This window comes from Dermacentor variabilis, chromosome 9 (assembly GCF_050947875.1).
Source record: "Dermacentor variabilis isolate Ectoservices chromosome 9, ASM5094787v1, whole genome shotgun sequence".
NCBI classification, from domain to species: Eukaryota; Metazoa; Arthropoda; class Arachnida; order Ixodida; family Ixodidae; genus Dermacentor; species Dermacentor variabilis.
Window position 1 is genome coordinate 150,653,260 of NC_134576.1, and position 27,629 is coordinate 150,680,888.

Here is a 27,629-nt window from a genome sequence, read left to right on the forward strand (position 1 = left end):
CCTGAGCAACGTGACTTACGAGGTCGTTTCGGACAGTGACTATCTCCAGTCGCCTGAAGTGGTGCATGTGGTACGGATGAAGCCGTACCTGTCGACCTGACTTTTGCTTTCTTTTGCTCTAGTTTTTTTTGTGAGTCTGTCCTGTTGTACTCTGTCCCACTGTACCGAATAAATTGCGCATCGGGACGATGCTTCCTTCGGAGGGACGCAAATGCCGCGCCAGTACTCCGATGAACAAGAGAACAACGCGAGTAGGCGTGAGCGTTTTTTTCAAGGCGCAGTGAAGAAGAAGTCGCAGTTGCGCTCGGTATTAAAAAGGCGACCCGACGCTGTGCCTCTTGAATAGCGCTCTACGACCTCTGTTTTTGATGTTGTGACAATATCAAACACATCGCACAGAGATCACGTCTCTGCTGGCATGACACTGCGAATTGACCAATGATTGGCTTTGCGTAGTTTGTAGTGGTAAGCAAGAAAGCATGTTTGTCAAGTATCAGGTGGTCTATGCATACCCCTGTCGTATAACGAGAATGCAGGCTAGACTGATCACTAGGGAAATGAAAGGTTTCAAGAGTACAAAAGGTTAAGATAGGTACATTGCATTACACTGTAGATTGCATAATTGCTCCCCTACTCTGGCGCGTGTACTGTTGTCACAACATATAGATATGATGAAAAATTGAGGCAGCAAGAAGTATGTGAAGCAAGAGAGCACTGCGCGAGTGTTGCATCAATTATATGAGCATAAACCTTCCAGGTTCCGAGCAGCATAGTTATTAGAGCATCTGTGTAGTCAACCACTCGCGACTTGATTTTCTCACCATACTCATTGTTGCGTAACCGTGCTGCGTGATAGCCCCAGCTTTCTTCTTTGTATCATGTATGCTGCTTTCTTACTCTTATGTCCATGTTACTGTTTTATTTTGTCCTTTAGCTGTTTCTTCATATTGTACAAATAACCATTGCTTGTTGCTTAAAATTGCCTCTCCACGCCCTTACGTAATGCACCAATTGGGACTTTTACGGGACGTTTAAGGAAATCCAATATGTGGATAACACTGCTCACTCATGCGCCAGTAGCAGAATCTGCTGTGAACATACAATCAGCTCGTTAAAACAGATGTTTGGACGAGTTGGTCAGCCATTTTAAACAGAACAGCGCGCATTTTGACAGGGACAACGCCGTGTCCTGTCTCCCTCCTTGTGCCTGTCAAAATACGCGCTGTTCTGTTTAAAATACAATCAGCACTCCGTGGAGTAAAGTAGTTGGTAATAGCTTAACGTCATACAATAGCGCCTTTAAGCGCCATTATACGCTTTGAGAGCGAATACGCCAAAAGAGAGCTGACGATAAGAATGCCGACTTTGGTGCACCTTGGGCGCCCTGCGGTGAGGTATAAGAGGAGCGGCTCGAAATGTTATCTCGCGGGAGCTAGCGCCAGGTTCGGTGGAAACATCGTGAGAACGCACAAAGTTGATCATCTTCTTGAAGCTTGGCGAGGAGAAGGTGTACAGGGGTCTCTGCGTCTGGGCCTCGACGTCCACCATGTCCTCCACCTTGAGCAGCTTCCGCTTGCGGGTGTTGCTGGTGGCGCTGACGGCTGCATGGGAAGAGTGCTTGCTCAGCGCCGGCACAGGGGAAATAAGAACAATGCATTTTACTTCGCATAATAAACGACGTACATGATGCTCGAGACCAGTGGAACTAAAAGCTGCCAAGATTGACAGCTTGACGAAGCCACATGCCCACATAAATGGCGGCTGCACAGCTAATGATGCCACACGGAGAAGCAGCTGACAGAAACAGTAACAGCTCGGGACCAAGTCCGACGCGGCCTATCAAAATACGTGTAAAACGCGAAAACGTTTTTCTGAGATAATCACTGGACCGATTTTAATTAAATTTGTTGCATTTAATATATCAAGTTAAAATCTAGTGACTGTTCGAAGCAGAATTTCAATTTAGGGCGCGAATTTTGTCAGAAAGATTTCCAATAATTCGAGAATTTTGAAAAGATAGTAGAAGCATGAAGTTTACAAATTAATAGCTCTGCAGAAAAAAAAGGTAGCGTGGTTCTGTAAACGGTGTTCATTAGATCATTGAAAGCGGACAAATTTTGTATGTCATTTTATATCTTGCGTGAATTTGTTACGTTGTGTACAAGAATTCTGCAAAAGCTGTCTTTCCATATTACTAAATTTTATTTGAAATTCATGTGTAACATATCAATTTTGTCCGCTTTGGATGTACTATTATATACATTTCACAGAATTGTGGTATCATTTTTCATTGCTGAGTTAGAGTTGTACACTCGATAGTATCGCTTTCTGGGAATTTTCGATTTTTGCCAATTTTTAATAAAAATTGACGACTTAAGTAAAAAATTCTGTACCAACAGTCACTAGAATTTAGGTTTTTCTTCTACGTGGAACAAGCCTCGCCAAATTTGGTGCCGTGGTTGCCGAGAAAAACGAATTCTCCTTTTACATGTATTTAGATAAGAGTACCCGAGCTCAAGCTTTCTCTTAACAACGGGAAGCGATATGAAATTCCGAAACGGCTTAGAGAAAAATGACCGACATTCCACTACTGCGAATAGGAGTGCAAGCGAAGCTCGGGATCCGCGGTTCTTCGTTGTCGTAACGCGTCGGCTTTGCGCTCCGTCACGGTGAGGTGGGCCCGACGAGCCCTTTATCGAGCGAGTTCCCGGCGGCGTTCTTCGGCCGAACGCAGAGCGCGTGGCCCGTTACCGTACCTTCAGCGCAGCCTGTTCTTGGGCGGACCGAACCAAACGCGGCCTCCCCGTCTGACTGCTGGGCCTGAATTGGCGCGAAACGGCGGGCGCGAGATGTACGAATACGCGATCACACCCTCTCCGGAGGGAGGGAACGCGTGTGATTGGCTCGCGCTTTGCGCTGCGTCTTCATGCATACAGAACCCCGCTTCGAAGGGCGCGTACGACGAACCGACATTGGCTGACATTCCTTCGTGGGCTCTCGTGCCCGTCGGACGCTGGGACCACGTGCTCACTTGGTTAGAGCAATATTGGCTCCTTGTTTGGCTGGCTAAGCTCTGCGCCACCAGGTGGCTGGACCGTGCACCCATCAGGCTGCTCACGTACGTCTACGCTAAAGTTCCTTCATCAGCTTGGCTTTATGCCTCCACCCATCCGTCGAAACGGCCAGCTCGCCTGTGGTTACCTGAGTACCAGACATGTCGGTGCTGCGACAGAATACTCGCAACGCACGCTGCTTCGAAAGCTCTCGCTTGGGGTCGACTGCCAAGCACCTGGCGGAGAGATTGGAGAGGCTTCGCGTGCTCGCTCCTGGACAACCGGAAGCAGCTCCCAAAGTACTAAGTGCGACCATGGAGTGTTCGCCGCTCGGGCGCACATTCTCTGGGGATGCGAGGGTAACCCTCCCCCAAAATCATTGCTGCCAGCTCCCTCCGAGGAGGGTTGGAACCAGCTGCTGACAAGAGCAGACAAGAAAACGCAACTCGCACTCGTCTCGTGGACCCAAGACGTCGCCCCCACCTCGGGGCCACACTAGGCCTATATACCTGCCCTAACTTCCTACCCTACAGTGGCAAATAAAGTTGTCTCTCTCTCTCCAAAAGAAGGTACTAATAATATTTAAGAACTTTAATGGACACCCGATCCTATTACCCACTGGTCCCCAATTCATTAAACATAATATGTTTAAGGCATCTAAGTTATACGATTATAAACTATCTCTTTATATGTATAAAAATAAACATCCAAACGATACAGAGCATTCCCCATATGACTACAGCATATGTAATAATATGTAATACCATATGTAATACCAGTGCATATGTAATACCAGTGCCGCGTACACGTACAAATTGCGGTAGATCTAGGCTGGATTACTGCATACCAACACTATACAACGTCTAAAAAGCTCACATTAATTTCAGTACCCCACTCAGCGCGTTCAAATCGGGAGGTGCGTGATTACCCGATGAAGCAATGAACTTGTCTCCTGGCTGCCACATTTTCTGCAGTGTTTATGCGTTCTCTGATGGTGTCCACCATGTATGCTGTGTCAAGCAAGTTCGTTTCTTCTTCATAATGACTGTATGTATTTACAATTGTTCGAATTTGTGAAATTCACTGCCTGTTGCTCTCTGTAGGCGCCCATGTTCCGTCAAGCTGTCTGCGACAGCTTTTCGCCTGGGGGCCCCAACTAGTGTGTTGGAAATAAAGTGGATTTTGATTCAGATGACACCACATGCCATCATGACGCAGAGCCAGGGAAGGCGGAGCTTAGCTCCGATCACTCGGAGAACGAGTTGAGGAGAAAATGCATGGCTATGGAAGAGGGTAACTTGCAATCGTCCGTAGCTCTCTTAATATGAGACACTTCACACAAATTGTGGTGCGAATGATTAACAGTAGCTGTACGCTACCCGTCTGGAAAATTTGTTTGAACCGTTTCAGGGGCCCTTTAAGTATCAGTAAATCCAGAAATATAAGAGCGCATCATATTCATCGGTTTCCTTGTAGAATTCCTACAACTGGGCTAATACAACAAATTAAGGTGTCACATACGAACGTTGGCAAAACGCGCAACGGCTAACAAATAAGCGACTTTACAGCCGCGCGAGCTAACCACTGCGCTCCAGGGGAATCTTTAAAAATTGGAGGACGCTTAAGCCTCGCCTTCAAGAGTGGAACGCGATAGCATTATCGCGCCCCGTTCGCACATCGCAGGGGACGCTTTCCCACCGGACGCTGCACCTAGGAATCGCGCTGTGAGCGGAAAGAGGAGCCACGTCGCCTAAACACGAGAGTTCGAGTGACGCACGCTGGAAGTTGGAAGGGGAGAGAGCGAGAAAACTTATTAAACGCAAGGGTATTGGGGCATCCTCGCACCGTTCCCCGCACGGCCCCAATGCGCTCAAACGAGACGAAGGGGAGAAGCGGGCTAGTGGCGCGCCACCTGTCGGGGCAGCGCCGTACATCGCGAGGAGGGGGTCTTCTGTGTTTGCAACTCCGGCTACCTCCGGAGTTGTAAAAAAACGACAAAGCACACCAGTGCGTGTGAATGCTTACTTATTCTGGGGCTTTTCCCTTCCACGTCTGTAGAATACTCTGCGGACACGCGCAATTGCTACCTGCCGAGGTGTCGAAATTGAAACGCGCCAAGCGTCTCAAGACGCTGGCTTAGCCGCAAAGAATTCATAAGGACGATCTGGTGGGTGGTGAAATCATTTATTAAATACGGAGCCTTAAATTACAAATTAGTTTGGGGGGATCTTGGCCACGGGCGGTGGCCTGTGGCGTTCCGCGACCTGCTGCGCCCAGCTGATCAGCCGCAGCGGGGTCGGAGCTGGAAATCGTGACCTCCCAACTTTCCATAGGTTCGTGAGTTTCCATTCGCAGGGTGGTGAGATTCTGGACAAATGAATAGGATGCGGTGGAAGTTGGCAATGGGAGCTCCGCAGAGGGTGAATTCTGGGGAGAATTACGTGGGATGGATTAGGGCTACAAAAGAGCGGGAAGAGAGAGGGAAGAAACTTGATTATAAAGTACAAGGGTTTATGTGGTTGGGGCCCTTAGTCCAGGGTTCCAATGGCTGTCGCTACCGCTCGTGCTCGTCGTATCAGGGCCAGCCAGACCTGAGGCTCGGAGCGACGGAGGATCGCCTCCCATTGCGCACATGTTGGTTGGGGGGATCGTAGAACAGGGATCTCCTTTGGTAGTTTTTGGCACTCAGTCGTGACGTGGAATGTCGTCGGTGGTGCACCACAGCCTGGGCAGGTGGTGGGATATAAGGTTGAGGAGCACTTGTTGAGAAGGAGGTGGATCGGATATGAGTTGGTTTGAAACCGTCTCAAGGATACGGCTTCATTCCGGGAGAAGGATTTGGGTAGTGGGTGTTATCTCAAGCGCCCTAGTCTTGATATGGGTTGCTCGCCTCACTGCAGGGTGCCCGGCAGGTTAGCTCTCGGGCAGCCGCATGAGCGTGGTCATTACCCGACAGCGAGCGTGAGCAGGTGTCCAATCAGCCTGATGTGTGGTACTGAGGGATCTGAAATGGCGGGGAGCTTACGTGTGCTGGTGAGGGCGCGATCGGCTTCCTGAGGTATATGACCCCTGAGGTAGGCTCGACATGCGTCTTGGGAGACTGTAATAATGATGTGGTCGTGTTTTGGTGATCTCTTCATGTGACTGACGATGTCGTTGATGGCAAGTGCTATGGCCAACGTCACCCCTGTGAGCGTAGCCTCGGTTTGGACGCTACACGAAGTGACGATATTACCCGGATCGTCCGCCACTACCGACACTTGTTGTTCTTTGTTTCTGATCGCAAGAGCATAGTGGGCAGCGTCGGTATAATAGTGCCCTCCGGCTGGGCGTTGAGGAGTTCCCGAAGGTATCTAACACGTGCATCCCGGCGACCATTATGATGCTCTGGATGCATATTGCGCGGTATGGGCGCTATGGTGAGTAAGGTTCGGATCTTTGAGGGGACTGAGACATGCTCTCGCGTAGAAAATGAATGTTGTGGGTAGCCCAGCCGTGAGAGCAAATGCCTGCCTGCGGGGGTCAGCCTCAATCGCTCGAGTTGCGCCATTCTGTGTGCTTCGATGTGTTCCTCGACGGTATTGTGTACCCCGAGAGCAAGTAACCGTTCCGTGGAAGCATATGCAGGAATTCTGAATGCTTGTTTAACGGCTCTTCTAGTAAGTGTGCTTATACGCTTGGTCTGGGAAAGCGTCAGGTTGTCGTATGGGAGGTGATAGGTTAGCCGGCTGATAATAGATGCCTTGACTGACCGCAGCATATCGGTTTCCTTAAGTCCTGAGCGGCAGTTACTGACGCGCCTCATCATACCGATGGTTTGCTCGCACTGTCGTCCAAGGAGATCTACCGTGAAGTGAGCTTTGGCATTGGACTGCCGGTGATAACCAAAGATTCGGGCCCTTTGTGTAAAGAGAATTGGTATGCCTTGTATCTTCACTTCAATCACTGGAATTGGCGGTTCAGAGCTGCTTCGGGGTCGTATTAGTAATAGTTCTGATTTATGTGGCGCACATTCGAGGTCTCCAGTCGCGAGGTACGCCTGCACTATATCCAGCGCCGTCTGTAGGCGGTCCTGAATGTCTCCATCCTAGCCGGTGCTCGTCCAGAGAGTCAAATCGTCAGCATATATCGTATGGTATAGACCCTCGACCTTCTCCAGTAACTGAGGTAGTCTCGCCATAGCTATGTTGAATAGCGTCGGCGAGAGCCCCAACCCCAGGTGTACGTCCCCGCTGCGGTAACTTTAATGTCTGATGACTGATATGGGCCCATTCCCACTGCGGCTACACGGTCCTTGAGAAAGGCTCGCACGTAATTGTACGTACGGGAGCAACAGTGGGAGTGGGCCAGGTTCTCAAGGATGAGACCACGGGAAACGTTATCGAAAGCTCCCTTGACATCAAGTGCCAAAAGAGCTCTCGTCTGCGCCCTGACGGGGGGGGGGGGTGATAGGGTCAACGAGATCCTCTTTTACCTGAAGAACATCGCGAGGGGACAAATGAGGGCGAAATCCAAACTGTATGTGGGAAACGAAAGTTTGCATCTCCAAGAAAGGTTGAAGCCGTTTTAGGAAAACATACTCAAGCAGCTTTCTAATGCACGATGTGAGGGAAATTGGCCGTAAATTTTGGATCGACTGGGGTTTTCCGGGCTTGAGCATGAAAGTTATCTCGGCACGTCGCCATTCCAGAGGGAGAATGCCGGCGTGCCAGTGCTAATTGTGCATAGCACAGAGCGTTTCCAAGTCCTCATCCGGGAGATTTCACAGTGGAATATACCGTATCCCGTCCTCACCGGGTTACGTGTTCCTATGAATATCTGCGAGTGCTGCTTTGATTTCGGGATCAGTTATGTCAGTGCCTAGCGGGTCACTTTCTTCTCTATGCGAATAGTCCGGATAGTTTGGCTTAGAGCCACGAGAGAGATACCTTTGTTCAAGGTCCTTCAGGAGCTGGGGCCCTATAACGTAAAACTATTCTAATATGTTTTTATTCCAATACCCTGGCGTCAAACTTGCGTAACCGCCGACGCAAGTATCGGGCGGTCACCGGCAGGGTTGTCTGAACAGACCAATCAAACGCTCTGCTCGTTCATAGGAGGTCACTTTTGTTTGCTTGAAAAACGAATAACATTGTCTACATTGAGCGGCTTGTCTTATCTAATTGGCTGACAAGAGGCGAGGAGCACGCTCAAGTGGAGAGCGATTCGATGGGGCCGAGTAACTGTACTGAAAATCGATAACCGGATGAAGAGGGTAGTGCCGGCGTCTGCGGTTGATCCGCTTTCCCTTACTTAGCTTGCGATGGCTCGTCGACAATCGCGGCGGCATGCAACGGAAGCCTAAAGAATGACGCTAAAACGGATCCTCAGCAGAGAAGAGTTGGCAGAACGAGATCGTAAACGTGCCGAAGGTGCTCCAAAACATTACGCCGCCACGCAAAAAGTTTTATTACACGCAAATAAACCCATGCTCTCAGGCAGGTGCGAGTAGCCAATGCCTGAGCGATCGGCGGCAGCCATCTTTTATTCCTTTCGGAACGGGGCAGCCTGTGGCTATTCAGAAGAAAATTCAGTTTTGTTCGGCATATTAATGCATCTTTAACCCGTACACGTCATTTTGACGCAGTGAGTTTTTAAAGTTTCGTGACGTCGCGTGAGAGGCAGGGGAAGAGGGCGCAGCCCGAAAACTTTTGACGAATAGCCGAGGGCTAATGGCGAAAAGGCGCCGAATCAGAAATAACAATTTTTCTTTTGTTCGGTCGACTCATGCATAATCAGTGTGTACACGTCACAGCAGATGGAGAGCTATCGCGGTTTTAGTGACGTCGTGTGGCAGACAGGTAAAGGGGGGGGTCCAAAAAAGTTTTTGACCAATCGGGGAGGTCTGATTGCAGAATTGGAATAGATAAGTTTGGAATAGTTTTACGTTATCGCGCCCCTGGTCTCCGTCTCCTCCGTACTGGTGGAGGACTACTTGAAGCTGCCGATTTTTATGGGATTTCGTGTTTCTCGGATCTATTAGCGACCGAAGGATGGCCCAGGTTCTCGCGGTTCCCAGCGTACCACTTAGTTTACCACAATACGTTTGCCAGTTAGCACTGGTTAGCTGGTCCGCGTATTCCGGGGCTGCTTTCGTGTTCGTGATTTAGGATATTCTGTAGCGCAATTTTCTATTGAACGTTTGCCGCTTCCATCGCTTCGTGAGACCTCGGCGCGCGTCCCACAGATGTAGGAGGTGCGAGCGAACCTCGGGGGTCTCTGTCGTCGTGGTTATGCGGCTAGACCTTTTGTTTACATGGTTGCGTAAATCACTGAGCCAACTGGCATAAGTGGCCAACTGGCTTTCATCTCTTGTGGTTCGATCCCTGCGGATTTTGCAGAGTTTGGTACAATTTGTAATGCAAGTTTTCTTTTCAGGGCGTTTGTAACTTGTGCGATTGATGCGGATGATGAGAATGTGGTGATCGCTACCCAGCGTCTCGCCAGTGTTCACCCACTCGCCCTGGACCCCCCTCATGAAAGTGAGATCCGGGCAAATGTCTCCCTCGACACTAGTTTCTTGGCCTCTAGGCTGGGTATGATCTGTTATGACGGTTAATCGGTGATTATGTGTGAGGTCCCAAAGTCGGGTGCCCTTTGGTGTGTTACTGCGATAGCCCCAGGCCACGTGTGTGGCACTGAAGTCACCGCACACTACGGACACCGGGCCCAACTTGACAGTTCCAAGAGTAGATACTGAAAATTGTTCCACCGAGCCCGAGGTGCACTGTATACATTTAAGATGTACAGGCTAGTTTGTCTCGTGTGCGCGGGGACAGTCTCAATGATTTGATGAGGGATGTCTAACGTGAGAGTAGTATAGGTATAGGCAAGTTTCCTGGACACGAGCGCGCACACTTTCGCCTCGTCCGAGCCCCTCATGGTCTCGTAGCCACTGATAGAAGCACGCGTGGCGCCCGGCTCTTGGAGAAGTATTATGTCCGGCGGTTCTGACGCTGCGGCAACGTACTGTTGCAGCGAGCCCCGTTTAGATCGGTACCCCCTGCAATCCCATTGCCACAGCGCCAGTCCCGTCGTTCTATTTTACATTTGCACTGCAGGAGCCATCGATTCTGTAGCTGGGCTGGGCGAACGTACGGGTGAGCGCGCTGGCTTGTCGCTAGTGGCGGCGCTAAGGTTGGTGTAGCGCGTGCGACTAGTGAGGATGAGGAGGATGGTGATTTAGAGGGAAGGGGTTGTGCCTTGAGCTCTCTTGACCACGCTCTGATTGAGTTCGTTGGTAATTTTATGTAGCATTGGTTTCAGCATGGTGGTTTGAAAGTCTACGAAGGTGGCTCGGATCATTTCCTTGACCTCCGTGAGAATGCTTTCTTGCATCTACTGCATAGGTCGGTGCAATTCTCGTCGAAGCTCATGCTGGAGGTCACGGCACAATGCAGTTGTGGACTGGGGAGGGACCTTGGCGCGAGGCGCCTGTGATTGGGATTGGATTTGTGGTAGGGACTGAGGTTCGGATGAGTGTGAAGGAGATTTGCGCAGTGAATCTCCTTCACACTCTCCGCACAACTTACCCCTTTAGGTCCGGCTGGCCCTTCGGGCGCTGCTAATGGTAGCTGTTGCGGTAGTGGTGGCGGCTTCTTGGCCGGTGGTGGTGCCACTGGTGGTGGTGACGACGGTGGGGGTTGAGGATGCGGATGCTGAGGATGATGGCGGTCCCAGCTCGCGGTTCTTAGAACAGTCGTCAGGGGCTCGGCTCCGAGATCGTGACTGGGATCGGGACCGTGATCGGCTTCGTCGCTCTCTAGATTAGGCCAGAGGACGATGCTGTTGCCGTTTTTGTTTCTAGAGTTCCTGGCGCACTCGTTTCTTGTTGGGTGGCTTTCGTGCCCGGCCCGGATAGCTGGGATCGGTTGTCGGGTGACTCCCTTTGCACGTCAGGCACCGTGGCTGGCACTGGTGAGGTTCGGTGGTGGATGGGTTTTCATTCCCACATGTGGTGCAGCGCTTGATGCTTGGCGTGGGGCAGGTGGCCCACTGTAAGGCACACTGCACACCTAGGCCTTCGGTGTGTGCGCGTGATGATTCCCTTGCAGGAATTATCGGGGGAGGCGATGTATGTTGAGATGGGGTAGCGACGCGGGCCAAGTGTAAGCGATGTCATCTTGTTAAGGCTGGTCGCGATTCTTTCGCTTGGCGTGTTGATGAGGGCGATGTTTTGAGCGCGTTGAACACGTAGGTGAAGTTCGTCGAGCTCTTGTTCCTTGAGGCTGGCCTCGATGCCGACGGCGCGAGTATCAGAGAGCGTCGAGGCCACTCACCGAACGTGAGACAATTTCTCGGGTGCAGGATGACTTTAAAATCATCAGTGGGCGGATGGGGGGGCCTCTGGAGTCGCCGTGGTACAGTTTGGTACAAATTCTGCGTCTCTTGGCGGCGGGCTGCTGGGTCAGACTTAGCGTCGGCGTGGCAGCCCCGCCGGCCGCAAGCGGTGAGACAGGATCGGTCTGCCGGGTCTTCTGGATATCCTCCTGCTGCTGGCTCGTCGCCGTTAGTACCTTCCACCTCCATGATCGTGGTCAATGGGCGTTAGCGGTCTTGGACAAGATCGGCAGTCCCTGGAAGCCGATCCTGACCACGCTGAAGCTTAGCTCGAGCACGGCCTGCATGGTGGCTCAGAGACGTCGCGAGCGTCCCTGCTGCATCGGTGGTGATCTTGACGTCGCCGTGGAAGGTCGCAGGAAGCGTCCGTTGTCGTGGTCGAAATAGGGCGAGGAAGAGCGCGTGAGACACTGTAGCGTCTGCTGCTGACGCAATAGCTCCAAACCTCACGTCCGCACATGGTGGTATCTCCGAGTGGACTCCCAAGTGCGGGAAAGAAAGGTCCGTGCTGGGAGTTGCTTCCAACTGGCTTTCTTTAGCTTGGTGAGAAAATTATGAGGGGGGGGGTTATCGCAGTCGTTCTTTGCGGTAGTGGAGAGTGATTTCACTATATATGTAAGGAGTCGATCCTTAGGGAACCCCAGGCTTGTTGCGCGCCCTGCTCGGTTGACGGATGCTCGAGCAACAGAATGGTCGGCTTCATTGCGAGGATTGCCCGCGTGGGCCGGTACCCAAACTAATTGAATTGTGCTGAAAGGAGGGGGGGGGTTGAATTGAGAATTTGATGGGCCGTTGTGTGTAGCAGGCGTTTGTCATTGTTTCGGATGGCCGTTATTGAGTCATTGAATACGAGCGTGGCAGTGGAGGTAGCGATAGCTAGCGCTACTCTAAAAACGTTCACATTCTTTGGGGCTTATATTGTCCCCAAAGAATAATAGTCATCTGCCTTGCTTGCGTTTCCTCTCTTGAAAACTCGGCCTTCGCTATTTTCCTGTCGAGAATGCTGTGTCAAGCTGAAAATGCGCAAACCGTTCGTGACTTGGAAGTACCGGGCTCGCAACGTTAAAGAAAGGAAATGCGGGCAAGACAGATGACGATTATTGTTTGGGGTCAAAATACAACCCAAAGCGTGTCAACTTTTTTAGAGTGTATGGCAGCTTCCTCCGCTGCCAGGGAGGATTGCGCGCGTACTGAAGCAGTATTCTGGTATTTTCCGAGGGAGGAGACAATGCTGAGCGCGTATGCTGTGTGCTCGCTGTACTCTATGGCATCAACGCATGAGCGTTCTGGGCGTGTTGTGTGAAGTGCTCTCGCACGTGCTTCGCGGCGCGCGGAGTGGTGAGTAGGATGTGCATTTTTTTTGGTAGCGGGAGGACCGTGACGTGGTCTTTCAGGGTGGCAGATATCGATTCCGTCTGTGCGAGAGAGCCGGTGGGCTGCAGTCCTAGCGAGGCTTGAACGTGGCGGCTTGTTGGTGTGGAAGACAATCTCTCGATTTGAGCAGTTCGGTGAGCTTCGACTAGTTCCTGAAGAGTGTTCTGAATGCACATCGCGAGGAGCTGTTTCGTCGGTGTGTGCGGGGCGAAATTGCGGACCGACTTGTAGGTCTGTCGAATGACGGCGTTTACTTTGTCTTCTGCTTTGTTGACGTAAAGGGTAGGGAAGTGAGCAGACCACCCGGCTGATCCCAAAGGCTTGCACCAAGCACCGGAGATCATGCTCGCGCATTCTCCTGTGCCGGTTAGCAACTTCACAGATCACTCGGATGGTTTGGTGCGTGGTGTGGGTGAGCTTGAGAATGGTGTAGGTGTTTAGGTTGTTATTCTGGATGATCATCCCGAATATTTGCGGACCTCTGGGACCGGCCGCCCATCAATGGAAATGGAAATGGTCGGTGTGGTAGAGTTGGTGTGGCAGAAAGGAGTGGGTTGGAAAACGAGGAGCTCCGATATTGTAGGGGAGCAGGTTAGGTCGATATCCACGGCATGCCCAACTATATGCCTCGGCTCCTGCTTGCAGAGTAGACTTCATATCGCCGACACTCCTAGTGGTCGTCCATAGTGTGACGTCGTCGGCATGGAAGGAGTGGGAGACATTGGGAATAGTGGTTAGCTTTCGAGCTAGGGGGATGAGAGTGAGGTAAATGCCTGCTTCACCTTCGCCGCGGATCGGCGCGGCATTGCACTATCTTCTGGATCCGCCCATGTATGGGGAGTGCTTCACGCCAGCTCCACCTTCGCTGCGGGTCGGCTCGGCATCGCACCACCTTCGGGATCGGCCCACGTATGGGGAGCGCTTACCGCCTGCATCACCTCTGCCACGGGTCGGCCTGGTATTGCACTACAATTGGAATCGACCCATGTACAGAGAGTGCTTAACGCTTGCTTCACCCCCGCCACAGATCGGCCCGGTACTGCACTACTTCGGGATCAGCCCACGTACGGAGAGTGCTTAACGCCTTAGTCACCTCTCCCGTAGGTCGGCTCGGCATTACACTATCTTCGGGATCGGTCCACGTATGGGGAAGGCTTAAACAGTAGGGGAGATAGTACCAAGCCCTGGGGGTTGCCGCGGCTGCCGAGTGGCAAAATAGGGGATGTCAGGGAGCCAAGACGGAGGGACGCAGTGCGGTTTCCCAGGAAGGCGGCTATGTATGCGTGAGTGCGGTTGCCTACATGTAGGGCGAGAGTGAGTCCATAACAGCCGGGTGGTGTACGTTATCGAACGCTTTGGTGAGTTTGAGAGCGAGAACAGCTCTCTTGCGCTTCCGATGTTGGGGGTCAAGAAGACCCTGCGGCAGCTGGATAATTACATCCTGGGTCGACAGGTTGCTGCGGGAACTAAGCATGGTGTGGTGGAACAAGTCGTGTTTGTGCACATGTTTCTGTAGGCGGGCAAGCACGACGTGTTCGGGGAGTTTGCTGAGGCAAGAGGTGAGATAAATTCGCCTGAGATTTCTGAGTTCCAGCGGTTTGTTTGGTTTGGGGATGAATGTTATTTGAGATTGAGTCTATTGGGTTGGGAGGGTGCCCTCTTTCTTGTGGTGGTTGGAGCGGTCTATTACGGCGAGGACCGAGTGGTCGTCGAGGTTTTGCAGCATTTTGTTCGGGATGCGGTCTGGGCCCGGCGCAGACGTGGTGCGGCGTCTGAGCATAGCGGAGTGCACCTCCCATAAGGTGATGTCTACCTCTAGCTCAGCGTTTACCGGGCCTATGTAAGCCTTGGAGGGGGACTGTGGTGGCAGTGGTGAGGTAGTGTTCTCTACGATTCCGCGAGAGGTCGTGTCGGAGGCGTCCACCTTGTGAAATATGCGAGTAACACTACGACGTTGGTTTGCTTTGCTGTGCTCCGGGTCCAGCAGGCACCGCAGGAAGGTCTTTGATAACGAGGTTTCCATTCATGCGGTCACACATCTGGCCCCACTGCTGTCGGGCCAGGTGATTTGCATGTTGTTCGATCTTTTTGACTAACGCCACAATGCGAAATTTGAGTGGGCGATTGTGTTTGTTGCCCGACCACCGCTTTTGCAGGCTCGCGTGCATATCCTACAGGCGTAGGAGGTGGCTGTCCGCGATATCGGAATTTGGCGTGTTGAGGACTGCGGAGGTGACAGAATTGGTATTCTGGGTGAGTTGGCGGACCCAATCGTCGAGATCGTTCACCGTCTCCGGGGCCGTAGCTCGGAGGCTGCCGAAGCGATCTCAGTCTGTGATCTGTTGCTGTTTGCGACAGGTAGGAGAGATTGTGAGTAGCGGCCCTGCTGTGCTGAGAATGAAGTGATCGCTGCCAAGCGATATTTGTATGTTCGTCCATTGGCATGTGGGGATGTTATTGGTCAGGGTCAGATCGGGACTGGTGTTTATCTGTGCACTATTCCCTATGCGGGTTGGGTGTCGGAGATCGTTGACTTGGGAAAAGCCTTTATTCTGGATGAAGGTCCAGAGGGATATATCCTTCCTGCAATTTGTTTTTGTATCCCCAGCTCGTGTGACTGGCGTGAAAAGCGCCAACCACCAGCAGCGGGTGTTTGCCGGTAGCTTGAAGGGCTTTGCATAGGGTGGCAGTGAGTGGGGCTACCGGGCTCTTGGGAAGGCTACAAATGCTCAAAGCGAAGAGGCTTTCCATTTGGTGCTTTTTGGGGAGCAGCTCTATCAGGTGCCCTTCGAAATTATCTACTTCCAGCGGGTGATCAGTAGCTGTGAATGATCTATGGACGAGTGTTGCGACGCCCGTGGTGGCAGAATTAGTGGGCTGTTGCGGGGTGTAGTTTCGAATTTTGACGAATATCTCTGTCTCTTGTAAGTCGATTATTGCAGGGGCCTCTCCTTCGACGAGGGTGCTTAAGTGTAACTGTAAGGGGTCTCGCTTGGAGCGGCACCTATGGCAATTCCACTGCCACATTCGTGTCCAGTTACGTTGTGCAGCCATGTTGGGCTGTAGTGGGTTGCTTGAGAGAATCCCGTGTTTTAAGGCCGATCAGGTGGGTGATCTAAGTTTGGAGCTGGGTCACAGTGGCCTCCTGCGCGCCCAGACGCTGCTCGAACGAGGTTAGGCATTTGGCAACATTAGTCATCCCGGCCGACGTATCCTGTTGGCTGGATTGAAAGCGCCGATCGAGGGCCTGGATTGCCTCAGTTAGATTAGTGAGGGGGTATGTTTCCATGGAAGTGGGAGAATCCGGGCCACTAGTGGCCTTACGCTTGAGGGCTGGTCCTCTGGATGGGGAGCCCGCTCTGGAGGAGGAAGCCGAGGGTGTGCAAGATGTAGAATTACGGTTCGGGGTTTTGGGAAGGGGAGTTTGCGGTTCTTGTGCACTTTTCTGTGGAGCTACTGATTGCAGAAATAGTTTGAGCTGTTGTCTGAGTTCCGCAATTTCGCGGCTTCGAATTAGCAATTGTGCGCGGGGTTTAGCGTTTTCATAAACGTAGGAGGGAGATCATAGTCGCCAGCACTCCTGTTTATCCGTAGTGGTCGGCTTCTGCCCGGGTAGTGGTGGGGACGATGCCGATCGGCTTGTATGCCTGGGGATCCTGGTGCTGGACCCGGGACGCCGGGGGAGGGATTTGGATCGGGAGCTGGAGCCGGCCCTCTTGTAGGATGTGGAACGTTGCCGGGTGCGAGAGTCTCGCCGGCTGGGTTAGAGTGGTGCTGGGTCCTTTCGTGGGGGCCCACTGGTGGGAGACTTGGCTTGGGGCTTGGAGTTTCTGGGTCTGTCAAAGCGTACTTTACATATCTGGGAACCTGTAAAATGTTCGCCGGCACAGATGATGCAGGTAGATTTGTAGGTGGGGGGGCTCTTCTTGCGGGTGATTTTCGCCGCATCGATGACACCTGGTGGAGAGCGGGAGCGGGCAGACATCCGCGCGGTGGCCAGCCTTCGAGCAGTTAAAGCAGCCTTCAACTTTTGCTTGAAAGGGATGGCAGTTGTAGACCGTTGAAGACCGCCCCGCCCGACCATGCGGTCGGGCGGGGCAATGGAAGCTTTCATCGGGTACCCAGCATAGTGCCGAGAGTCAGAGTCGGTAGCTGCACGTACCGTTTGGCCCGCTCTTGGCAAGGGGTGCTGTCAATAAATTATTCCGGGGGTTGAGCCTGATCTTGTCTTGTTGCCGGGCTTCGGCATAGGAACTGCATGGCTGATGAGAGGCAACAACACGTCACCGTTGCACTGGTGGAGGTGGAGTCCGGCCTAGGGTCGAAAGATGATCTTGAGATCCATGGCTGGTAAACACGGCAGCGGTGCGTGCCTGCGTGCCCTGGTAGCCGAAGTCTTGCCTTTCGGTGGTTGAGCGGGCGCGGCTGAACCGGCTGGTGGCTGAGTGGCTGTCGATGCTTGCGAACTTCTCGATTCTGCGGAACTGGCCACTGGCGTCGGCGCCTTTAGGGCGGGGTGAGCGAGCTTACAGGCGAGGATGGCCCGCTATCAGCGAGGGTCGTTGTGGTATTCCTCCGGGGAGGTGCCCTCGACCGAGTAGACCATGTTGCAAATGGTATCCGGGCCGGCATCGCGCACGCAGAACCGGCGGAGGCCGCTGACCGGGAAGCCGAACGCATGCAGAGCGGCAGCCTCGGATCGGTGCTGGTCGGACAATACGGGCACAGGGGCGCCGAAAACGGTGCTGGGCACCTATACAAACTGTTTGCAGCACATGTCCATTCCGGTCGAAAAGCCGCCTAAGTCAGTCGAAATTGACGGAGTCCATGTGGAGTGCGACCGCTCGCTCCCGTACGCATCTAGCGTTCCCCAGGACTTCTATGCCGCTTGTCGATGCATGCGTCCGTGGCGTACAGTCTACCTCTGGACACGGACGCGTTCGGACGCGATAAGTCGAGCTGTGCAAGGGCGGTTTCGGCGGCCGCGGGTGGCCGTGGTAACGGGTCTTCAGTCACCCCACCGAATTATCAGTGCGTACTACGAACTTTATACCATCAGGCGAATTTATGAAGTAGTTGCTCCGTGGACCATAAATATGATCGCTTGGCGCAAACAAAGAAAGACGGGTGGGAACAAGGGGAGCGCCAACTTTCGACTGTTTATTCTATATTGTACATTGGATGGTAAACATATACCATCCCATGTATACACGCAAGCGAATTCGCAACATACAAAACAGCTTCAGTTGCGCAAATCACTGCAGGCTATCAAAAAACCTTCTTTCTGCATGCAAAAGTGAAATTGATGTGTCACTAATACAAGATGATCCTCGCTCTTTAAAGGGATACAGAACAAAAATCCAAGAATATTGCGGAGGCACCACAATTGCATTCCTAAGACACTAGTGCTCTCGTATTAGTCATTATTCGGGTTGTTTTTGAGCGGATGGCTTTGTTTTCGATGCTCCATGAGCGGCCCCCGGGTCACAGGCAACGCGCTCCCGACAACAAGCCTGCGGATCTGACGTCACGTCTACCTTCAGCAGCGACGGGGCGAATTGACCGGCCGCGCGCTGTTTTGTTTCCGTTGCGGGGTGCACAGTGCTCAGTTCTAGTGAGAGGGATGACCTCCGCTCATGCCATCACTCTGACTTCGATGAGTGGCCTGCTGAACGACCGGCAACGAAAGGCATTCGGGCGACACTCCATCGTGGGTAGCAATTGGTACTGAGGGAGCGTGTTCTCGTTCCGCCGTACTTTGACCAAGAAGTTGATCAACCTAAACACAACGGAACAAAGTTTTTATGCACAGCCTGCGCAACTGGCAGCTACAAGGAACACAAGTGGCGAGCAGGTAACATGCACCTCAGCTCAGCACAATCCTTTTGTGCTGGCTGACACGCCCCCTCCCTAGCAAGGGCAGTTTTCACTCAGGGGCGTAGCCGGGGGGGGGGGGGGGGGAGGGGGAGGGGGCTTATGGCGCTTCAGCCCCTCCCCGAAATTTCTTCCGTGCCGTCATTCACCGCCGACCAAAACAAACCCCAGTGCCGGAAATCATGCTGGATTTTGTCTAGAATGTCCTCGTGACGCTCGAAAAGACATTTCACCACGACCATTGCGAACTCGGCTGGATTTCGCGCAACGCCCACGCATTGGGAGTACATAACGCAAGCAGCCCCCTCTGAGCACAAAGTTTCAATGGCGTTTTGATGGCGAACGGGCTCGCTGCGGAATCTACGGAGCGCATGGATGTCAATTCCGAAACCAGTATGGGTATAAAGTTCTCATAAACTTTTGATGTGAAAGGTGCATTGACATTTACAAAGCCGTGCTTAAGATTTTCAATTCCGCAACTTTGTGGGTTTAATGCTATAAATATTTAACGCCAAAGGTGCATCGACTTCTCTAAATTAAGTCGTACATCGGACCGTACAACTAGACAAGCCAAACAAATACACCATGAGACAAGTTGGCAAAGCACGCAGCGAGGTCCGATGACACCAAGCGTTGTGGTGGTTCATTTGTGCCGTCATGTCACAGAAAGAAAATATCAACATTTTTCCCCCCTTGTGCCAAAGCATCCATGTCAAGACACTAAAGCCAGCAGAGGTAACTAAGTTCTTATTTATTTTTCTACTTGGACTTTTATTAGCGAGAACACAATGAGCCTCTTTCTCTTTTTTTTTGTTCTCGCCACCCGCGGGCTGCCGACCAAGCCAGAGCGCACGCGTTTTTCTATTGCTGCATCGACCATCGCGTGACGCACTTCGATTCGCGTTTGGTTTTCTCTGGCCGAGTGGATTTTCGCCTGGCAGTTTTGAACGCCTTCTGGCTAGCAGACGAGAATAAGAAACAGTGGTCACTCCCCGCCATCACGGTGAGGACTCAACGGATTTCACCGCGTTCGCTTGAGCGCAACCTCTCCGGAAAGTCTTGTCTCGCCGGTGTAGGATACCGAGCACTATGCGTATGATTCTCGGTGGACCAAGCGTTTCACGTTTTCTTGGGTGTTCCTTCGGTAGCCACATTAGGTGCCCAAAGTAGGCATTGCATTGTGGCCAACCTATTCTTTACGTTATTTTTTTCATTTCGGTGCCCCCCCCCCCCCCCTATGAAAGGAAAAAAGAAATACTGTTGCGGCGCAGCGAATTGTCGCATGGTGAAAGTTCGATTTTGTTACTTCATTGCGGAAAGTAATCGGCCACGGGACGCTTCAGTTGCCGGCTACTCTTACTATAATATTGCGAAAGCAATTATATGGACACTGCGGGCGCATTACTGATGTCGCCGTCGCCCTAATGTTTCGTATGAAGTCCAAGGGCGATAACATCGTGACCGCACGCCGTATGCTGTATGTGCGAGTGAAAGCATAGGGGGGGAATGGGTGGGCCGACGATGGAGGCTCAGTCTTGCGTGCGCTGAGAAAAGCGTGGAGCAAGCGATCTGCCTTCCGTCGCGCGCGATACATCGGGGGGAGTGAATGGAATGGGGGCGGGATCTAAGATTATGTGAATCTGTGATTGCGCAACATGTTTATTTGCCTTGTTTAACGCATTATATACAGTTAATTTTTCTTAGATACGTAGATTTATTGGATACTTATACGTATATTTAAATATCTTGTGGCCAGGTTTTGTGTATACATGCAGTGAACTTTCTTTGCAGTGACACTTTTTTGCCCCTTATCAAGCATTTGTATATTCCATTGTGTCTTCGCATTTCTAATGAACAAGCGCGAGTCGAGTGAAAGTGAGCCAACCCACTCCGCGCAATAATGGTTCGGTTCATTATCTGCGACACATGCGTGTAACACACAGGCATCCATCTCCCATTTACAAAAGTGACACGCAGGTGTGAGAATAAATGTTAATTAATGCTCTTATACACTGGGTTGAACATGGTTGCGTGACCAAATGGACGCTTCAGAAGTTGAGCACCGTAGTGCCATGAGGTTTTTGACAGCTGAAGGTGTTTCCCAAAAAAGAAATCAGTCGCCGTATGGTTGCCGTGTACGTTGAGCATTGCATTTCATTGGCCACTGTGAAGCATTGGAGCAAACGGTTGAAGGAAGGACGTGAAAGTTGCAAAGACGATTCAAGACCGGGCCATAGCAACCGTGCAAGCACCCCCTACGCAATTGCAAAGGTTGATGAGCTGATTAGACAAGAACGGAGGATAAGCATCGATGAACTGGCAGAGCGTGTAAACATCACTCACGGTTCGGTTCACACCATAATTCATGAACATCTCGGTTATCGGCTCTTGCGTGCGTAATTGATGCCCAAGATTTTGAACCACCGCCAGAAGACGGAGCAGTTCTGCGCTGCCTCGACTCATCTGATCAGGTATCACAATGAGGGTGACGACTTCTTGTCTGCAATTGTGATCGGAGAGGAACCATGGTGCCACTATACTACGAGTTTGAAAGACGACGGCAAAGCTTGCAGTGGAAACATTCGAGTTCACCACCCCCAAAGAAAGCAAAGGCCGTCATTTCCGTCGGAAAGGTGTTGTTGACTTCTTTTTTTCGATCGTCAGGGGCCATCACTGATAGACTTTGCTAAGCCCGGAGAGGCTATCAATCGTTTCCGATATTGTGAGACGCTGGATAGCTGCGTGTCGCAATCAAGAACCAACGACGTGGACAATTGAGGAGTGGGGTCATCTTCTTCCACGTACGACCTGGCTATGGTGTTTGGCTGCTGAGCACGAGGTCGCGGGATTGAATCCCGGCCACGGTGGCCGCATTTCGGTGGGGCCAAATTGCGAAAACACTCGTGTGCTTAGATTTAGGTGCACGATGAACAACCCCAGGTGGTCTAAATTTCTGGAGTTCTCCACTACGGCGTGCCTCATAATCAGAAGGTGGTTTTGGCATGTAAAACCCCATAATATAACTTTTAATTGTTCCACGACAATGCCCATACCCACGTCTCTGATTTGGTTAATACAAAACTGGCAAAGGTCAAGTGGGAAACGTTGCAACATCCGCCATACAGCCGAGACCTGTCGCCACATATGGGGCACCTGAAAAAAAAAATAAAAAAAACTCAAGGGAAACAGATTCCCGTCGGACGATGGCGTGAAAGATTCAGTGGCAGACTTCTTGAAGCGCCAACGCAAGGAGCTTTATGAGACGGAAGTCACGCGACTCGTTAGTCAGTGGGGCAAATGTCTAAATGCTCATGGAGACTACATTTAAATAAAGTACTCCGTTTGTCATATATTCCAATTGGCTCACTTTCATCTCACTCGCCCTCGTATATTTTGCAGAACGGCTTTATATACGTGCTCTCTGTTGGGACAATAATTTCGGTGCAATTACTCACGATACACGACCGGTGACCGCTGCTCCTGCGTAATACACTGGAAGAAATATCAGTGCCATTGAGATTTTTCACTGGACGTTGCATATGTACAAAAATATGAACAAGTGTCTTGAATGGCAAAGTTTCATTAACATATGTGTCCTCAACTTGTTCATTTCATGGCCTTTGCATTTTTCATATCAGTGGCATGCGCTGCTTTGCTGGTTTCCAAATGATCTAGTTATAAAGTTCGTGTGATATTTTCTTTACTTATTAAATAGCCACAGACATGGAAGCATTGATATCAGTTATTTTGGGCACAACTTTTGGCACATACGAGTACATTTTTTGATGAATATATACATATCTTACTTGTTTTGACAGTGCGTAGCGTTCAAGAATTCGTTTGCAGCATCTTTGGCAATGGCAATGCAGTTATTATTAATGTATTTGATCACTCGACAAATTGTTTAAGAGGAAGCTTTAGCTAGGGCCCAATTTCTATGCGGTCTATTCAGTTACATGTAAAACGCAGAAACGCTTTTGTGAGATAACCCCTGGATCATTTTTAAGGAAATTTGTTGCAGTTGAGAGAGAAAGTTAAATTCTAGTATCTGTTGGAAGCGTAATTTCGATTTAGGGCCTAGAATTTGGCTTAAAATATTTTGAAAAATTCGACAGTGCGAGAAAGATAGAAGCACGACGTTTACTTTACAAACTAATAGCTTTGCATCAAGAACAGATATCGCAGTTCTGCAATCGGAATCTATTATAAGTGTGAAAGCGGACGAATTTGGTATGTCAATTTGTATCTTATATTACTTGGTTACGTGGTGTACAAGGGTTCTGGAAAAGCCGTATTTCCATAATACAAATTTTTTGGAGATTCATGTGTAACATGTCAATTTTGTCCGCTATAGATGTACTATTAGATGCGATTCACAGAATTGTGAGATTATTTAGTTGTTGTGTTACGGAGTTTAAACGTGATCGTTTCAAAAGGATAGAAAGTTGGGAGAGTTGGTACGGTAACATGATCTTGGTTTGTAGCAAAACTTTTTTAGTTGAGAGTTAGCGCTCATCCTGTCTGCTTTTAGTCTCTGTCCGTGTCACTTCGCGCTACAATCCAAGATTGTGATAGTTTCGTTTTCTGAAAATTGGCGATATTTGCCAATTTCTAATAAAGAATTGGCAACTAAATAATATATTCGAAACCAGAAGTCAGTACAATTCCAGTTTTTCTTTTAAATGCTACAAACATCGTCAAATTTGGTGCAGTGGTTGCCGCGAAAAACGAATTCACCTTCTACATGTATTCAGATAGCAGCACCGGAGCTAAAGCTTCCTCTTACGGAGGAGGCCAAGCTACAACGTGAGCCCCCCTCCCCCCGAACGATATTTCTGGCTACGACACTGCCCAGCTCCACTGGTATCTGGTGTTTGCGACAGCAGAGCCACGCATATTCGCCGTCTCTTTTCAAACGTGCCTCTGACGTCTTGTTGCTTGCGCTTCCTTGAGAAAACGGAAGGCACAGCATCAGGCTTGAGGCGCTGCGTTTTGAATCAGACCCCGAGGCTTTGCGATGGCTCGCAATGGGCGGGAAGCAGGGAGGTGTGACGCGATATCCGGTTTTGCCAGAGCCGTCCGGGGACGCTGCAACGTGCGGCGACTTGAGGAATATTCATTGAAGTTATTGCTTTTCGTTCATTTCTGCTCAGAAAGAGTTGTTTTGGTCACTCTTGGTGCGATAGCTGTCACGGGAGCCAGAAAGTTCGGCGACAAATTTTTTATGCTTTATCCCTTTAATGTGAAATGTCTCCAACGATTCACCTGCCATGGTGCCCCTACTTTTTCCGTTTCTGCCAAGAATCCGTATCTTGTCCAGTCGTGGCTCACACGGTTGTGAATTGCAGTGCTTAGGCAAATGTGCTCCGTCTTTACTTTTTAATGACAGCTCATGTTCTCGCGCATGCTCATTTACGCAACGCCCAGTCTGGCCGACATATGTCTTAACGCAAGGCAGCGAAAACTGATAGACGACTCTGAAAGCAGATTTTGTGTACGGCTTGGCATGTAGTTTACTACAACCACGTTTCTTGCTCCCATCAGCAAGAATGCGTGGACACAGCTGGGGGATCTTGCGTGGCGCAGAGAATACGACTGGCACCCGGGTCTGTCTGCAGCCTTCTTTAGGTTGCTGATTACGCGGTGCATATAAGACCTCCGGCCTCACCGTCCTTTGCACTTGCTCAGCCCTTCTCCTGTGTTCGTCGCTCTTGAATTTCTGGAGGAGCGACTCGGCAACGGCAGTAATGAACATGTGGGGAAACCCAGAGGAACACAGTCGAACCAATTGATCCTTAAAGCTTTCCTGCTTAGCGTGAGGGCATGACTGTACAAGAGCAGATTCAAGGCAAAGTTTAGAAATGGCTATCTTAACAGTCTTGGAATGTGCCGACTCATATGGCAGTAATTCCTCTGTTGTCCGAGGCGAATAATGCCAGCAAGTGTGACCCGTCTGCAAGAGGATGTTGATATCTAAATATTGCAAAGAATTGCAGGAGGGTATCTCGTGAGTAAAAACCATTCCCTTCCCGAGACGGCAAAAGGCCGCTAAATCTTTGTCAACAATGGGCTGATATGAGGCAATAGATTGTTGCTTTAAAAGAATTAAAAATCGTCAAGATTTCTAAAAACCTTCAAAATCTCTCTCCCCCCCCCCCATTTATATGCTGGTGCAAGGCAAGGTCAATAGCCGATAAAAACAATTTACAAAGCACAGGAGTAACACAGGAGCCAATATAAATACGTTGTCTTTGTACATCAAATTGTACATTAAATTTGATGAAGGTGACTTTAAGATAGAACTCGAAGAAGAGATAAAAGAGCGTCAACAGACACACCTGCAGCATTTTGGAGGGCAATAGCACCGCTCTCGTCGATACAACTTCTGACACCGAAAAACAATTCATTGTGCGGGCCGGAATAAAACAAATCCTCAACGTCCACGGAAAACAGGTACCCTGTTGATGGATTCGTCTGCAGACAGTGCGTTACACATGAAGAATTCTCCGTCGCGAACGGGTCATCAGCAACAAGTGAATCAAGGTGCCTCATTAAAAACTGACTAGTCCCATTCTGCCAAGTACCGCGTTCACTCACAATTGTTCTAAACGGAACCCCTGGTTTGTGCGTTTTAGCCATGAAGAAAACGGAAAGGGCGTTGTTCTTACAAGTTCCAATGGAGCGTGCAAGTCTCGCTCCAAATTTTTGCACTGAGCTACTGCCTTGCATTTGACTCTTGTTTCGCTGGCTCATTTACGGATGAAGTTCGTCTCCACCGCTTGTCTTGCCTTCAAGTTGTACATATCTGCGGCCATTACTATGAAGCCACCGCTTTTATCGGCCTGAGGTAGGTACAAGTTGTTGCGCTTGAAGGAGAGTTGAAGGAGTGTTTGTTCTTACACTGTGACGTTGCCGGGAGACCATACCGCCTCGAAGATTTCCGTGACCCGCTGCAAGAGCTCGGTGCACTGAAAGGCGTGACCGGTATAGGTCCCTTCCAAATGACGCATGCGTGGCTCATCAAGCTACGAGCGCCAGAGGTGAAGGAAGTGCTGGTTAACGCGGGTGGCCTGGAGGCAAAAGGGCGCTTTTGCGCCGTCATGGACCCCGTACATCAAGTCATCACACTCAAAGTGCACTGGGTTCCATTCCATGTTCACGGGGACATATTGAAGAGAACTTTCGACCACTATGGCGAAGTGAAGAACTACGACAAGAGGATTGAAAGGCGGCAATAAGGACGTTCCACATTCCGCCGCCCAGGTCTGTGAGTGGTGGCGCTGGCTAACACTCCCAGGGTTCTACTAGGACACATAAATACCCAAGAAAGTGGATGGGGAAACGACGCCGCGGTAGCTCAATTGGTAAAGCATAGCACGCGAAATGCGAAGGTTGTGGGTTCCATTCCCACCTGCGGCAAGTTATTTTTTCTTCCACTTTAATTTCCATTAATTTATCATTTCTTTATTTCACTTATTAGGCACAAGTAATTGCCCCTATGTTGTCCTTGGTCTCAGTGTTTGTTGTCTTCTTATGAAATCGCAGCATACTTGAAACTTGTGATGGAGATTTAAGGAAAGTCGCTATGTTACAAATTGATCTAGAAAAGGCATTTGACAGAGTATGTAATAATCTCCTGTTTTCAATTCTTGGTTATGTCGGAGTTAGATCACGGATGACAGATGGAGTTAAAATGACATACTAATTGTTAAAACTAACATCATTATCAACCATGAGCTAACTGAAAGGATTGAAGTGCGTTCCTCTGTTCGTCGGGGGTGCCCCTGTCACCTTTTTCGTTCGCAATATATCTAGAGGCTGCCTGTAAAAAATTATTGATCGTCCGGATGTGCGTGGGGTTTCAGCGTAGAAGGGAGAGAAGTGCGTTTATTAGCTTACGCTGATGACGTTGTTTTCTGCGCTGATAAGGAGAGTGTTCGAGCTGATATATGACAATTATGCGTGAGTTTTGTGACACGACGGACAGCAATATAAACCTGGCCGGTGGCAAACAGCGGCGCGTGTTTTTGAAGGTATGCAGCGGACGCCTAGGATTTATCTTGGTGTACCGTTAAGCCCACATCGAGACACCAAGGATATATGGAATGGAAAAGTGCAGGAATTAAAAGCTCAAACTGATAGGTGGGACGGGCGTGACCTCTCCATATTCGCACGTGCGGCTATTTGCGGAATCTTCTTGGTGAGCGAGCTGTGGTATCTTACGCAAGTCCTGAGCTGTTCCCGATTCAATTTGAGAAATTACACAGATCATTCGCTGTGTTTCTGTGGCAGTCAGTATATGAAAGAACAAGCATGGACAACTTGTTTCGCATGTTGGGTCAGGGGGGCTTGTCATTACCGAATTTATCATTAAAGCAACGACTTTCTAGATTTTTGTTCTTGCGAGACAAGACAAATCCTTTTTTTGCGAACAGTTATTCAAGTCCGATTGAGCAATTTCTTACCTTTGTTGTGTCGGTGAGGGAGGGTGGGTGTTACGCAATGAGTAAATTTCTACGTGAGGTGGTCGTGGCATTTAGATTGTTAAATCACCACTTTTCCATACAATGTTTGGCCACAGTGACACGTATGCGTATAAGCACGGATTTAATAGACATTATGTTCCCAGAACCGTTGCATCGAATAATGTACCGCCAGGGGAAAAGTGCGCCACAACGCGTGAAACGAATGACGGTGCCAGGGGGAGTGAAAAGTTTCTTTTTTAAACTGCATACTAAAGCCTTACCTGTGAAAACATGCCTAGAAGAAAAAGGGAAGTATATACTGTGGGATGCAAAGTGTTTAATTTGCAAGAAAGCTGAATCTATAGAACACGTGCTTCTGGAGTGTTCGAGTGCGGTGTTCTTTTGGCTATTATGCAAAGAACTATAAAAAAGAATTACCGCTAACACCACATTGTATTCGTTACTCTGCTACGGGACAAGGCAG

General features: G+C 50.2%; 1 protein-coding gene across 1 annotated transcript in view; it reads right to left on the minus strand.

Annotated features, from left to right (window-relative positions):
- LOC142558586 (uncharacterized) overlaps positions 1 to 27,629 on the minus strand; it is a 316,322-nt gene that overhangs the window by 197,325 nt on the left and 91,368 nt on the right. Inside the window, exon 4 of the mRNA XM_075670717.1 lies at positions 1,471 to 1,601. Within this exon, the coding sequence (XP_075526832.1) occupies positions 1,471 to 1,601 (131 nt within the window). The remainder of the gene's footprint in view (positions 1 to 1,470; positions 1,602 to 27,629) is intronic.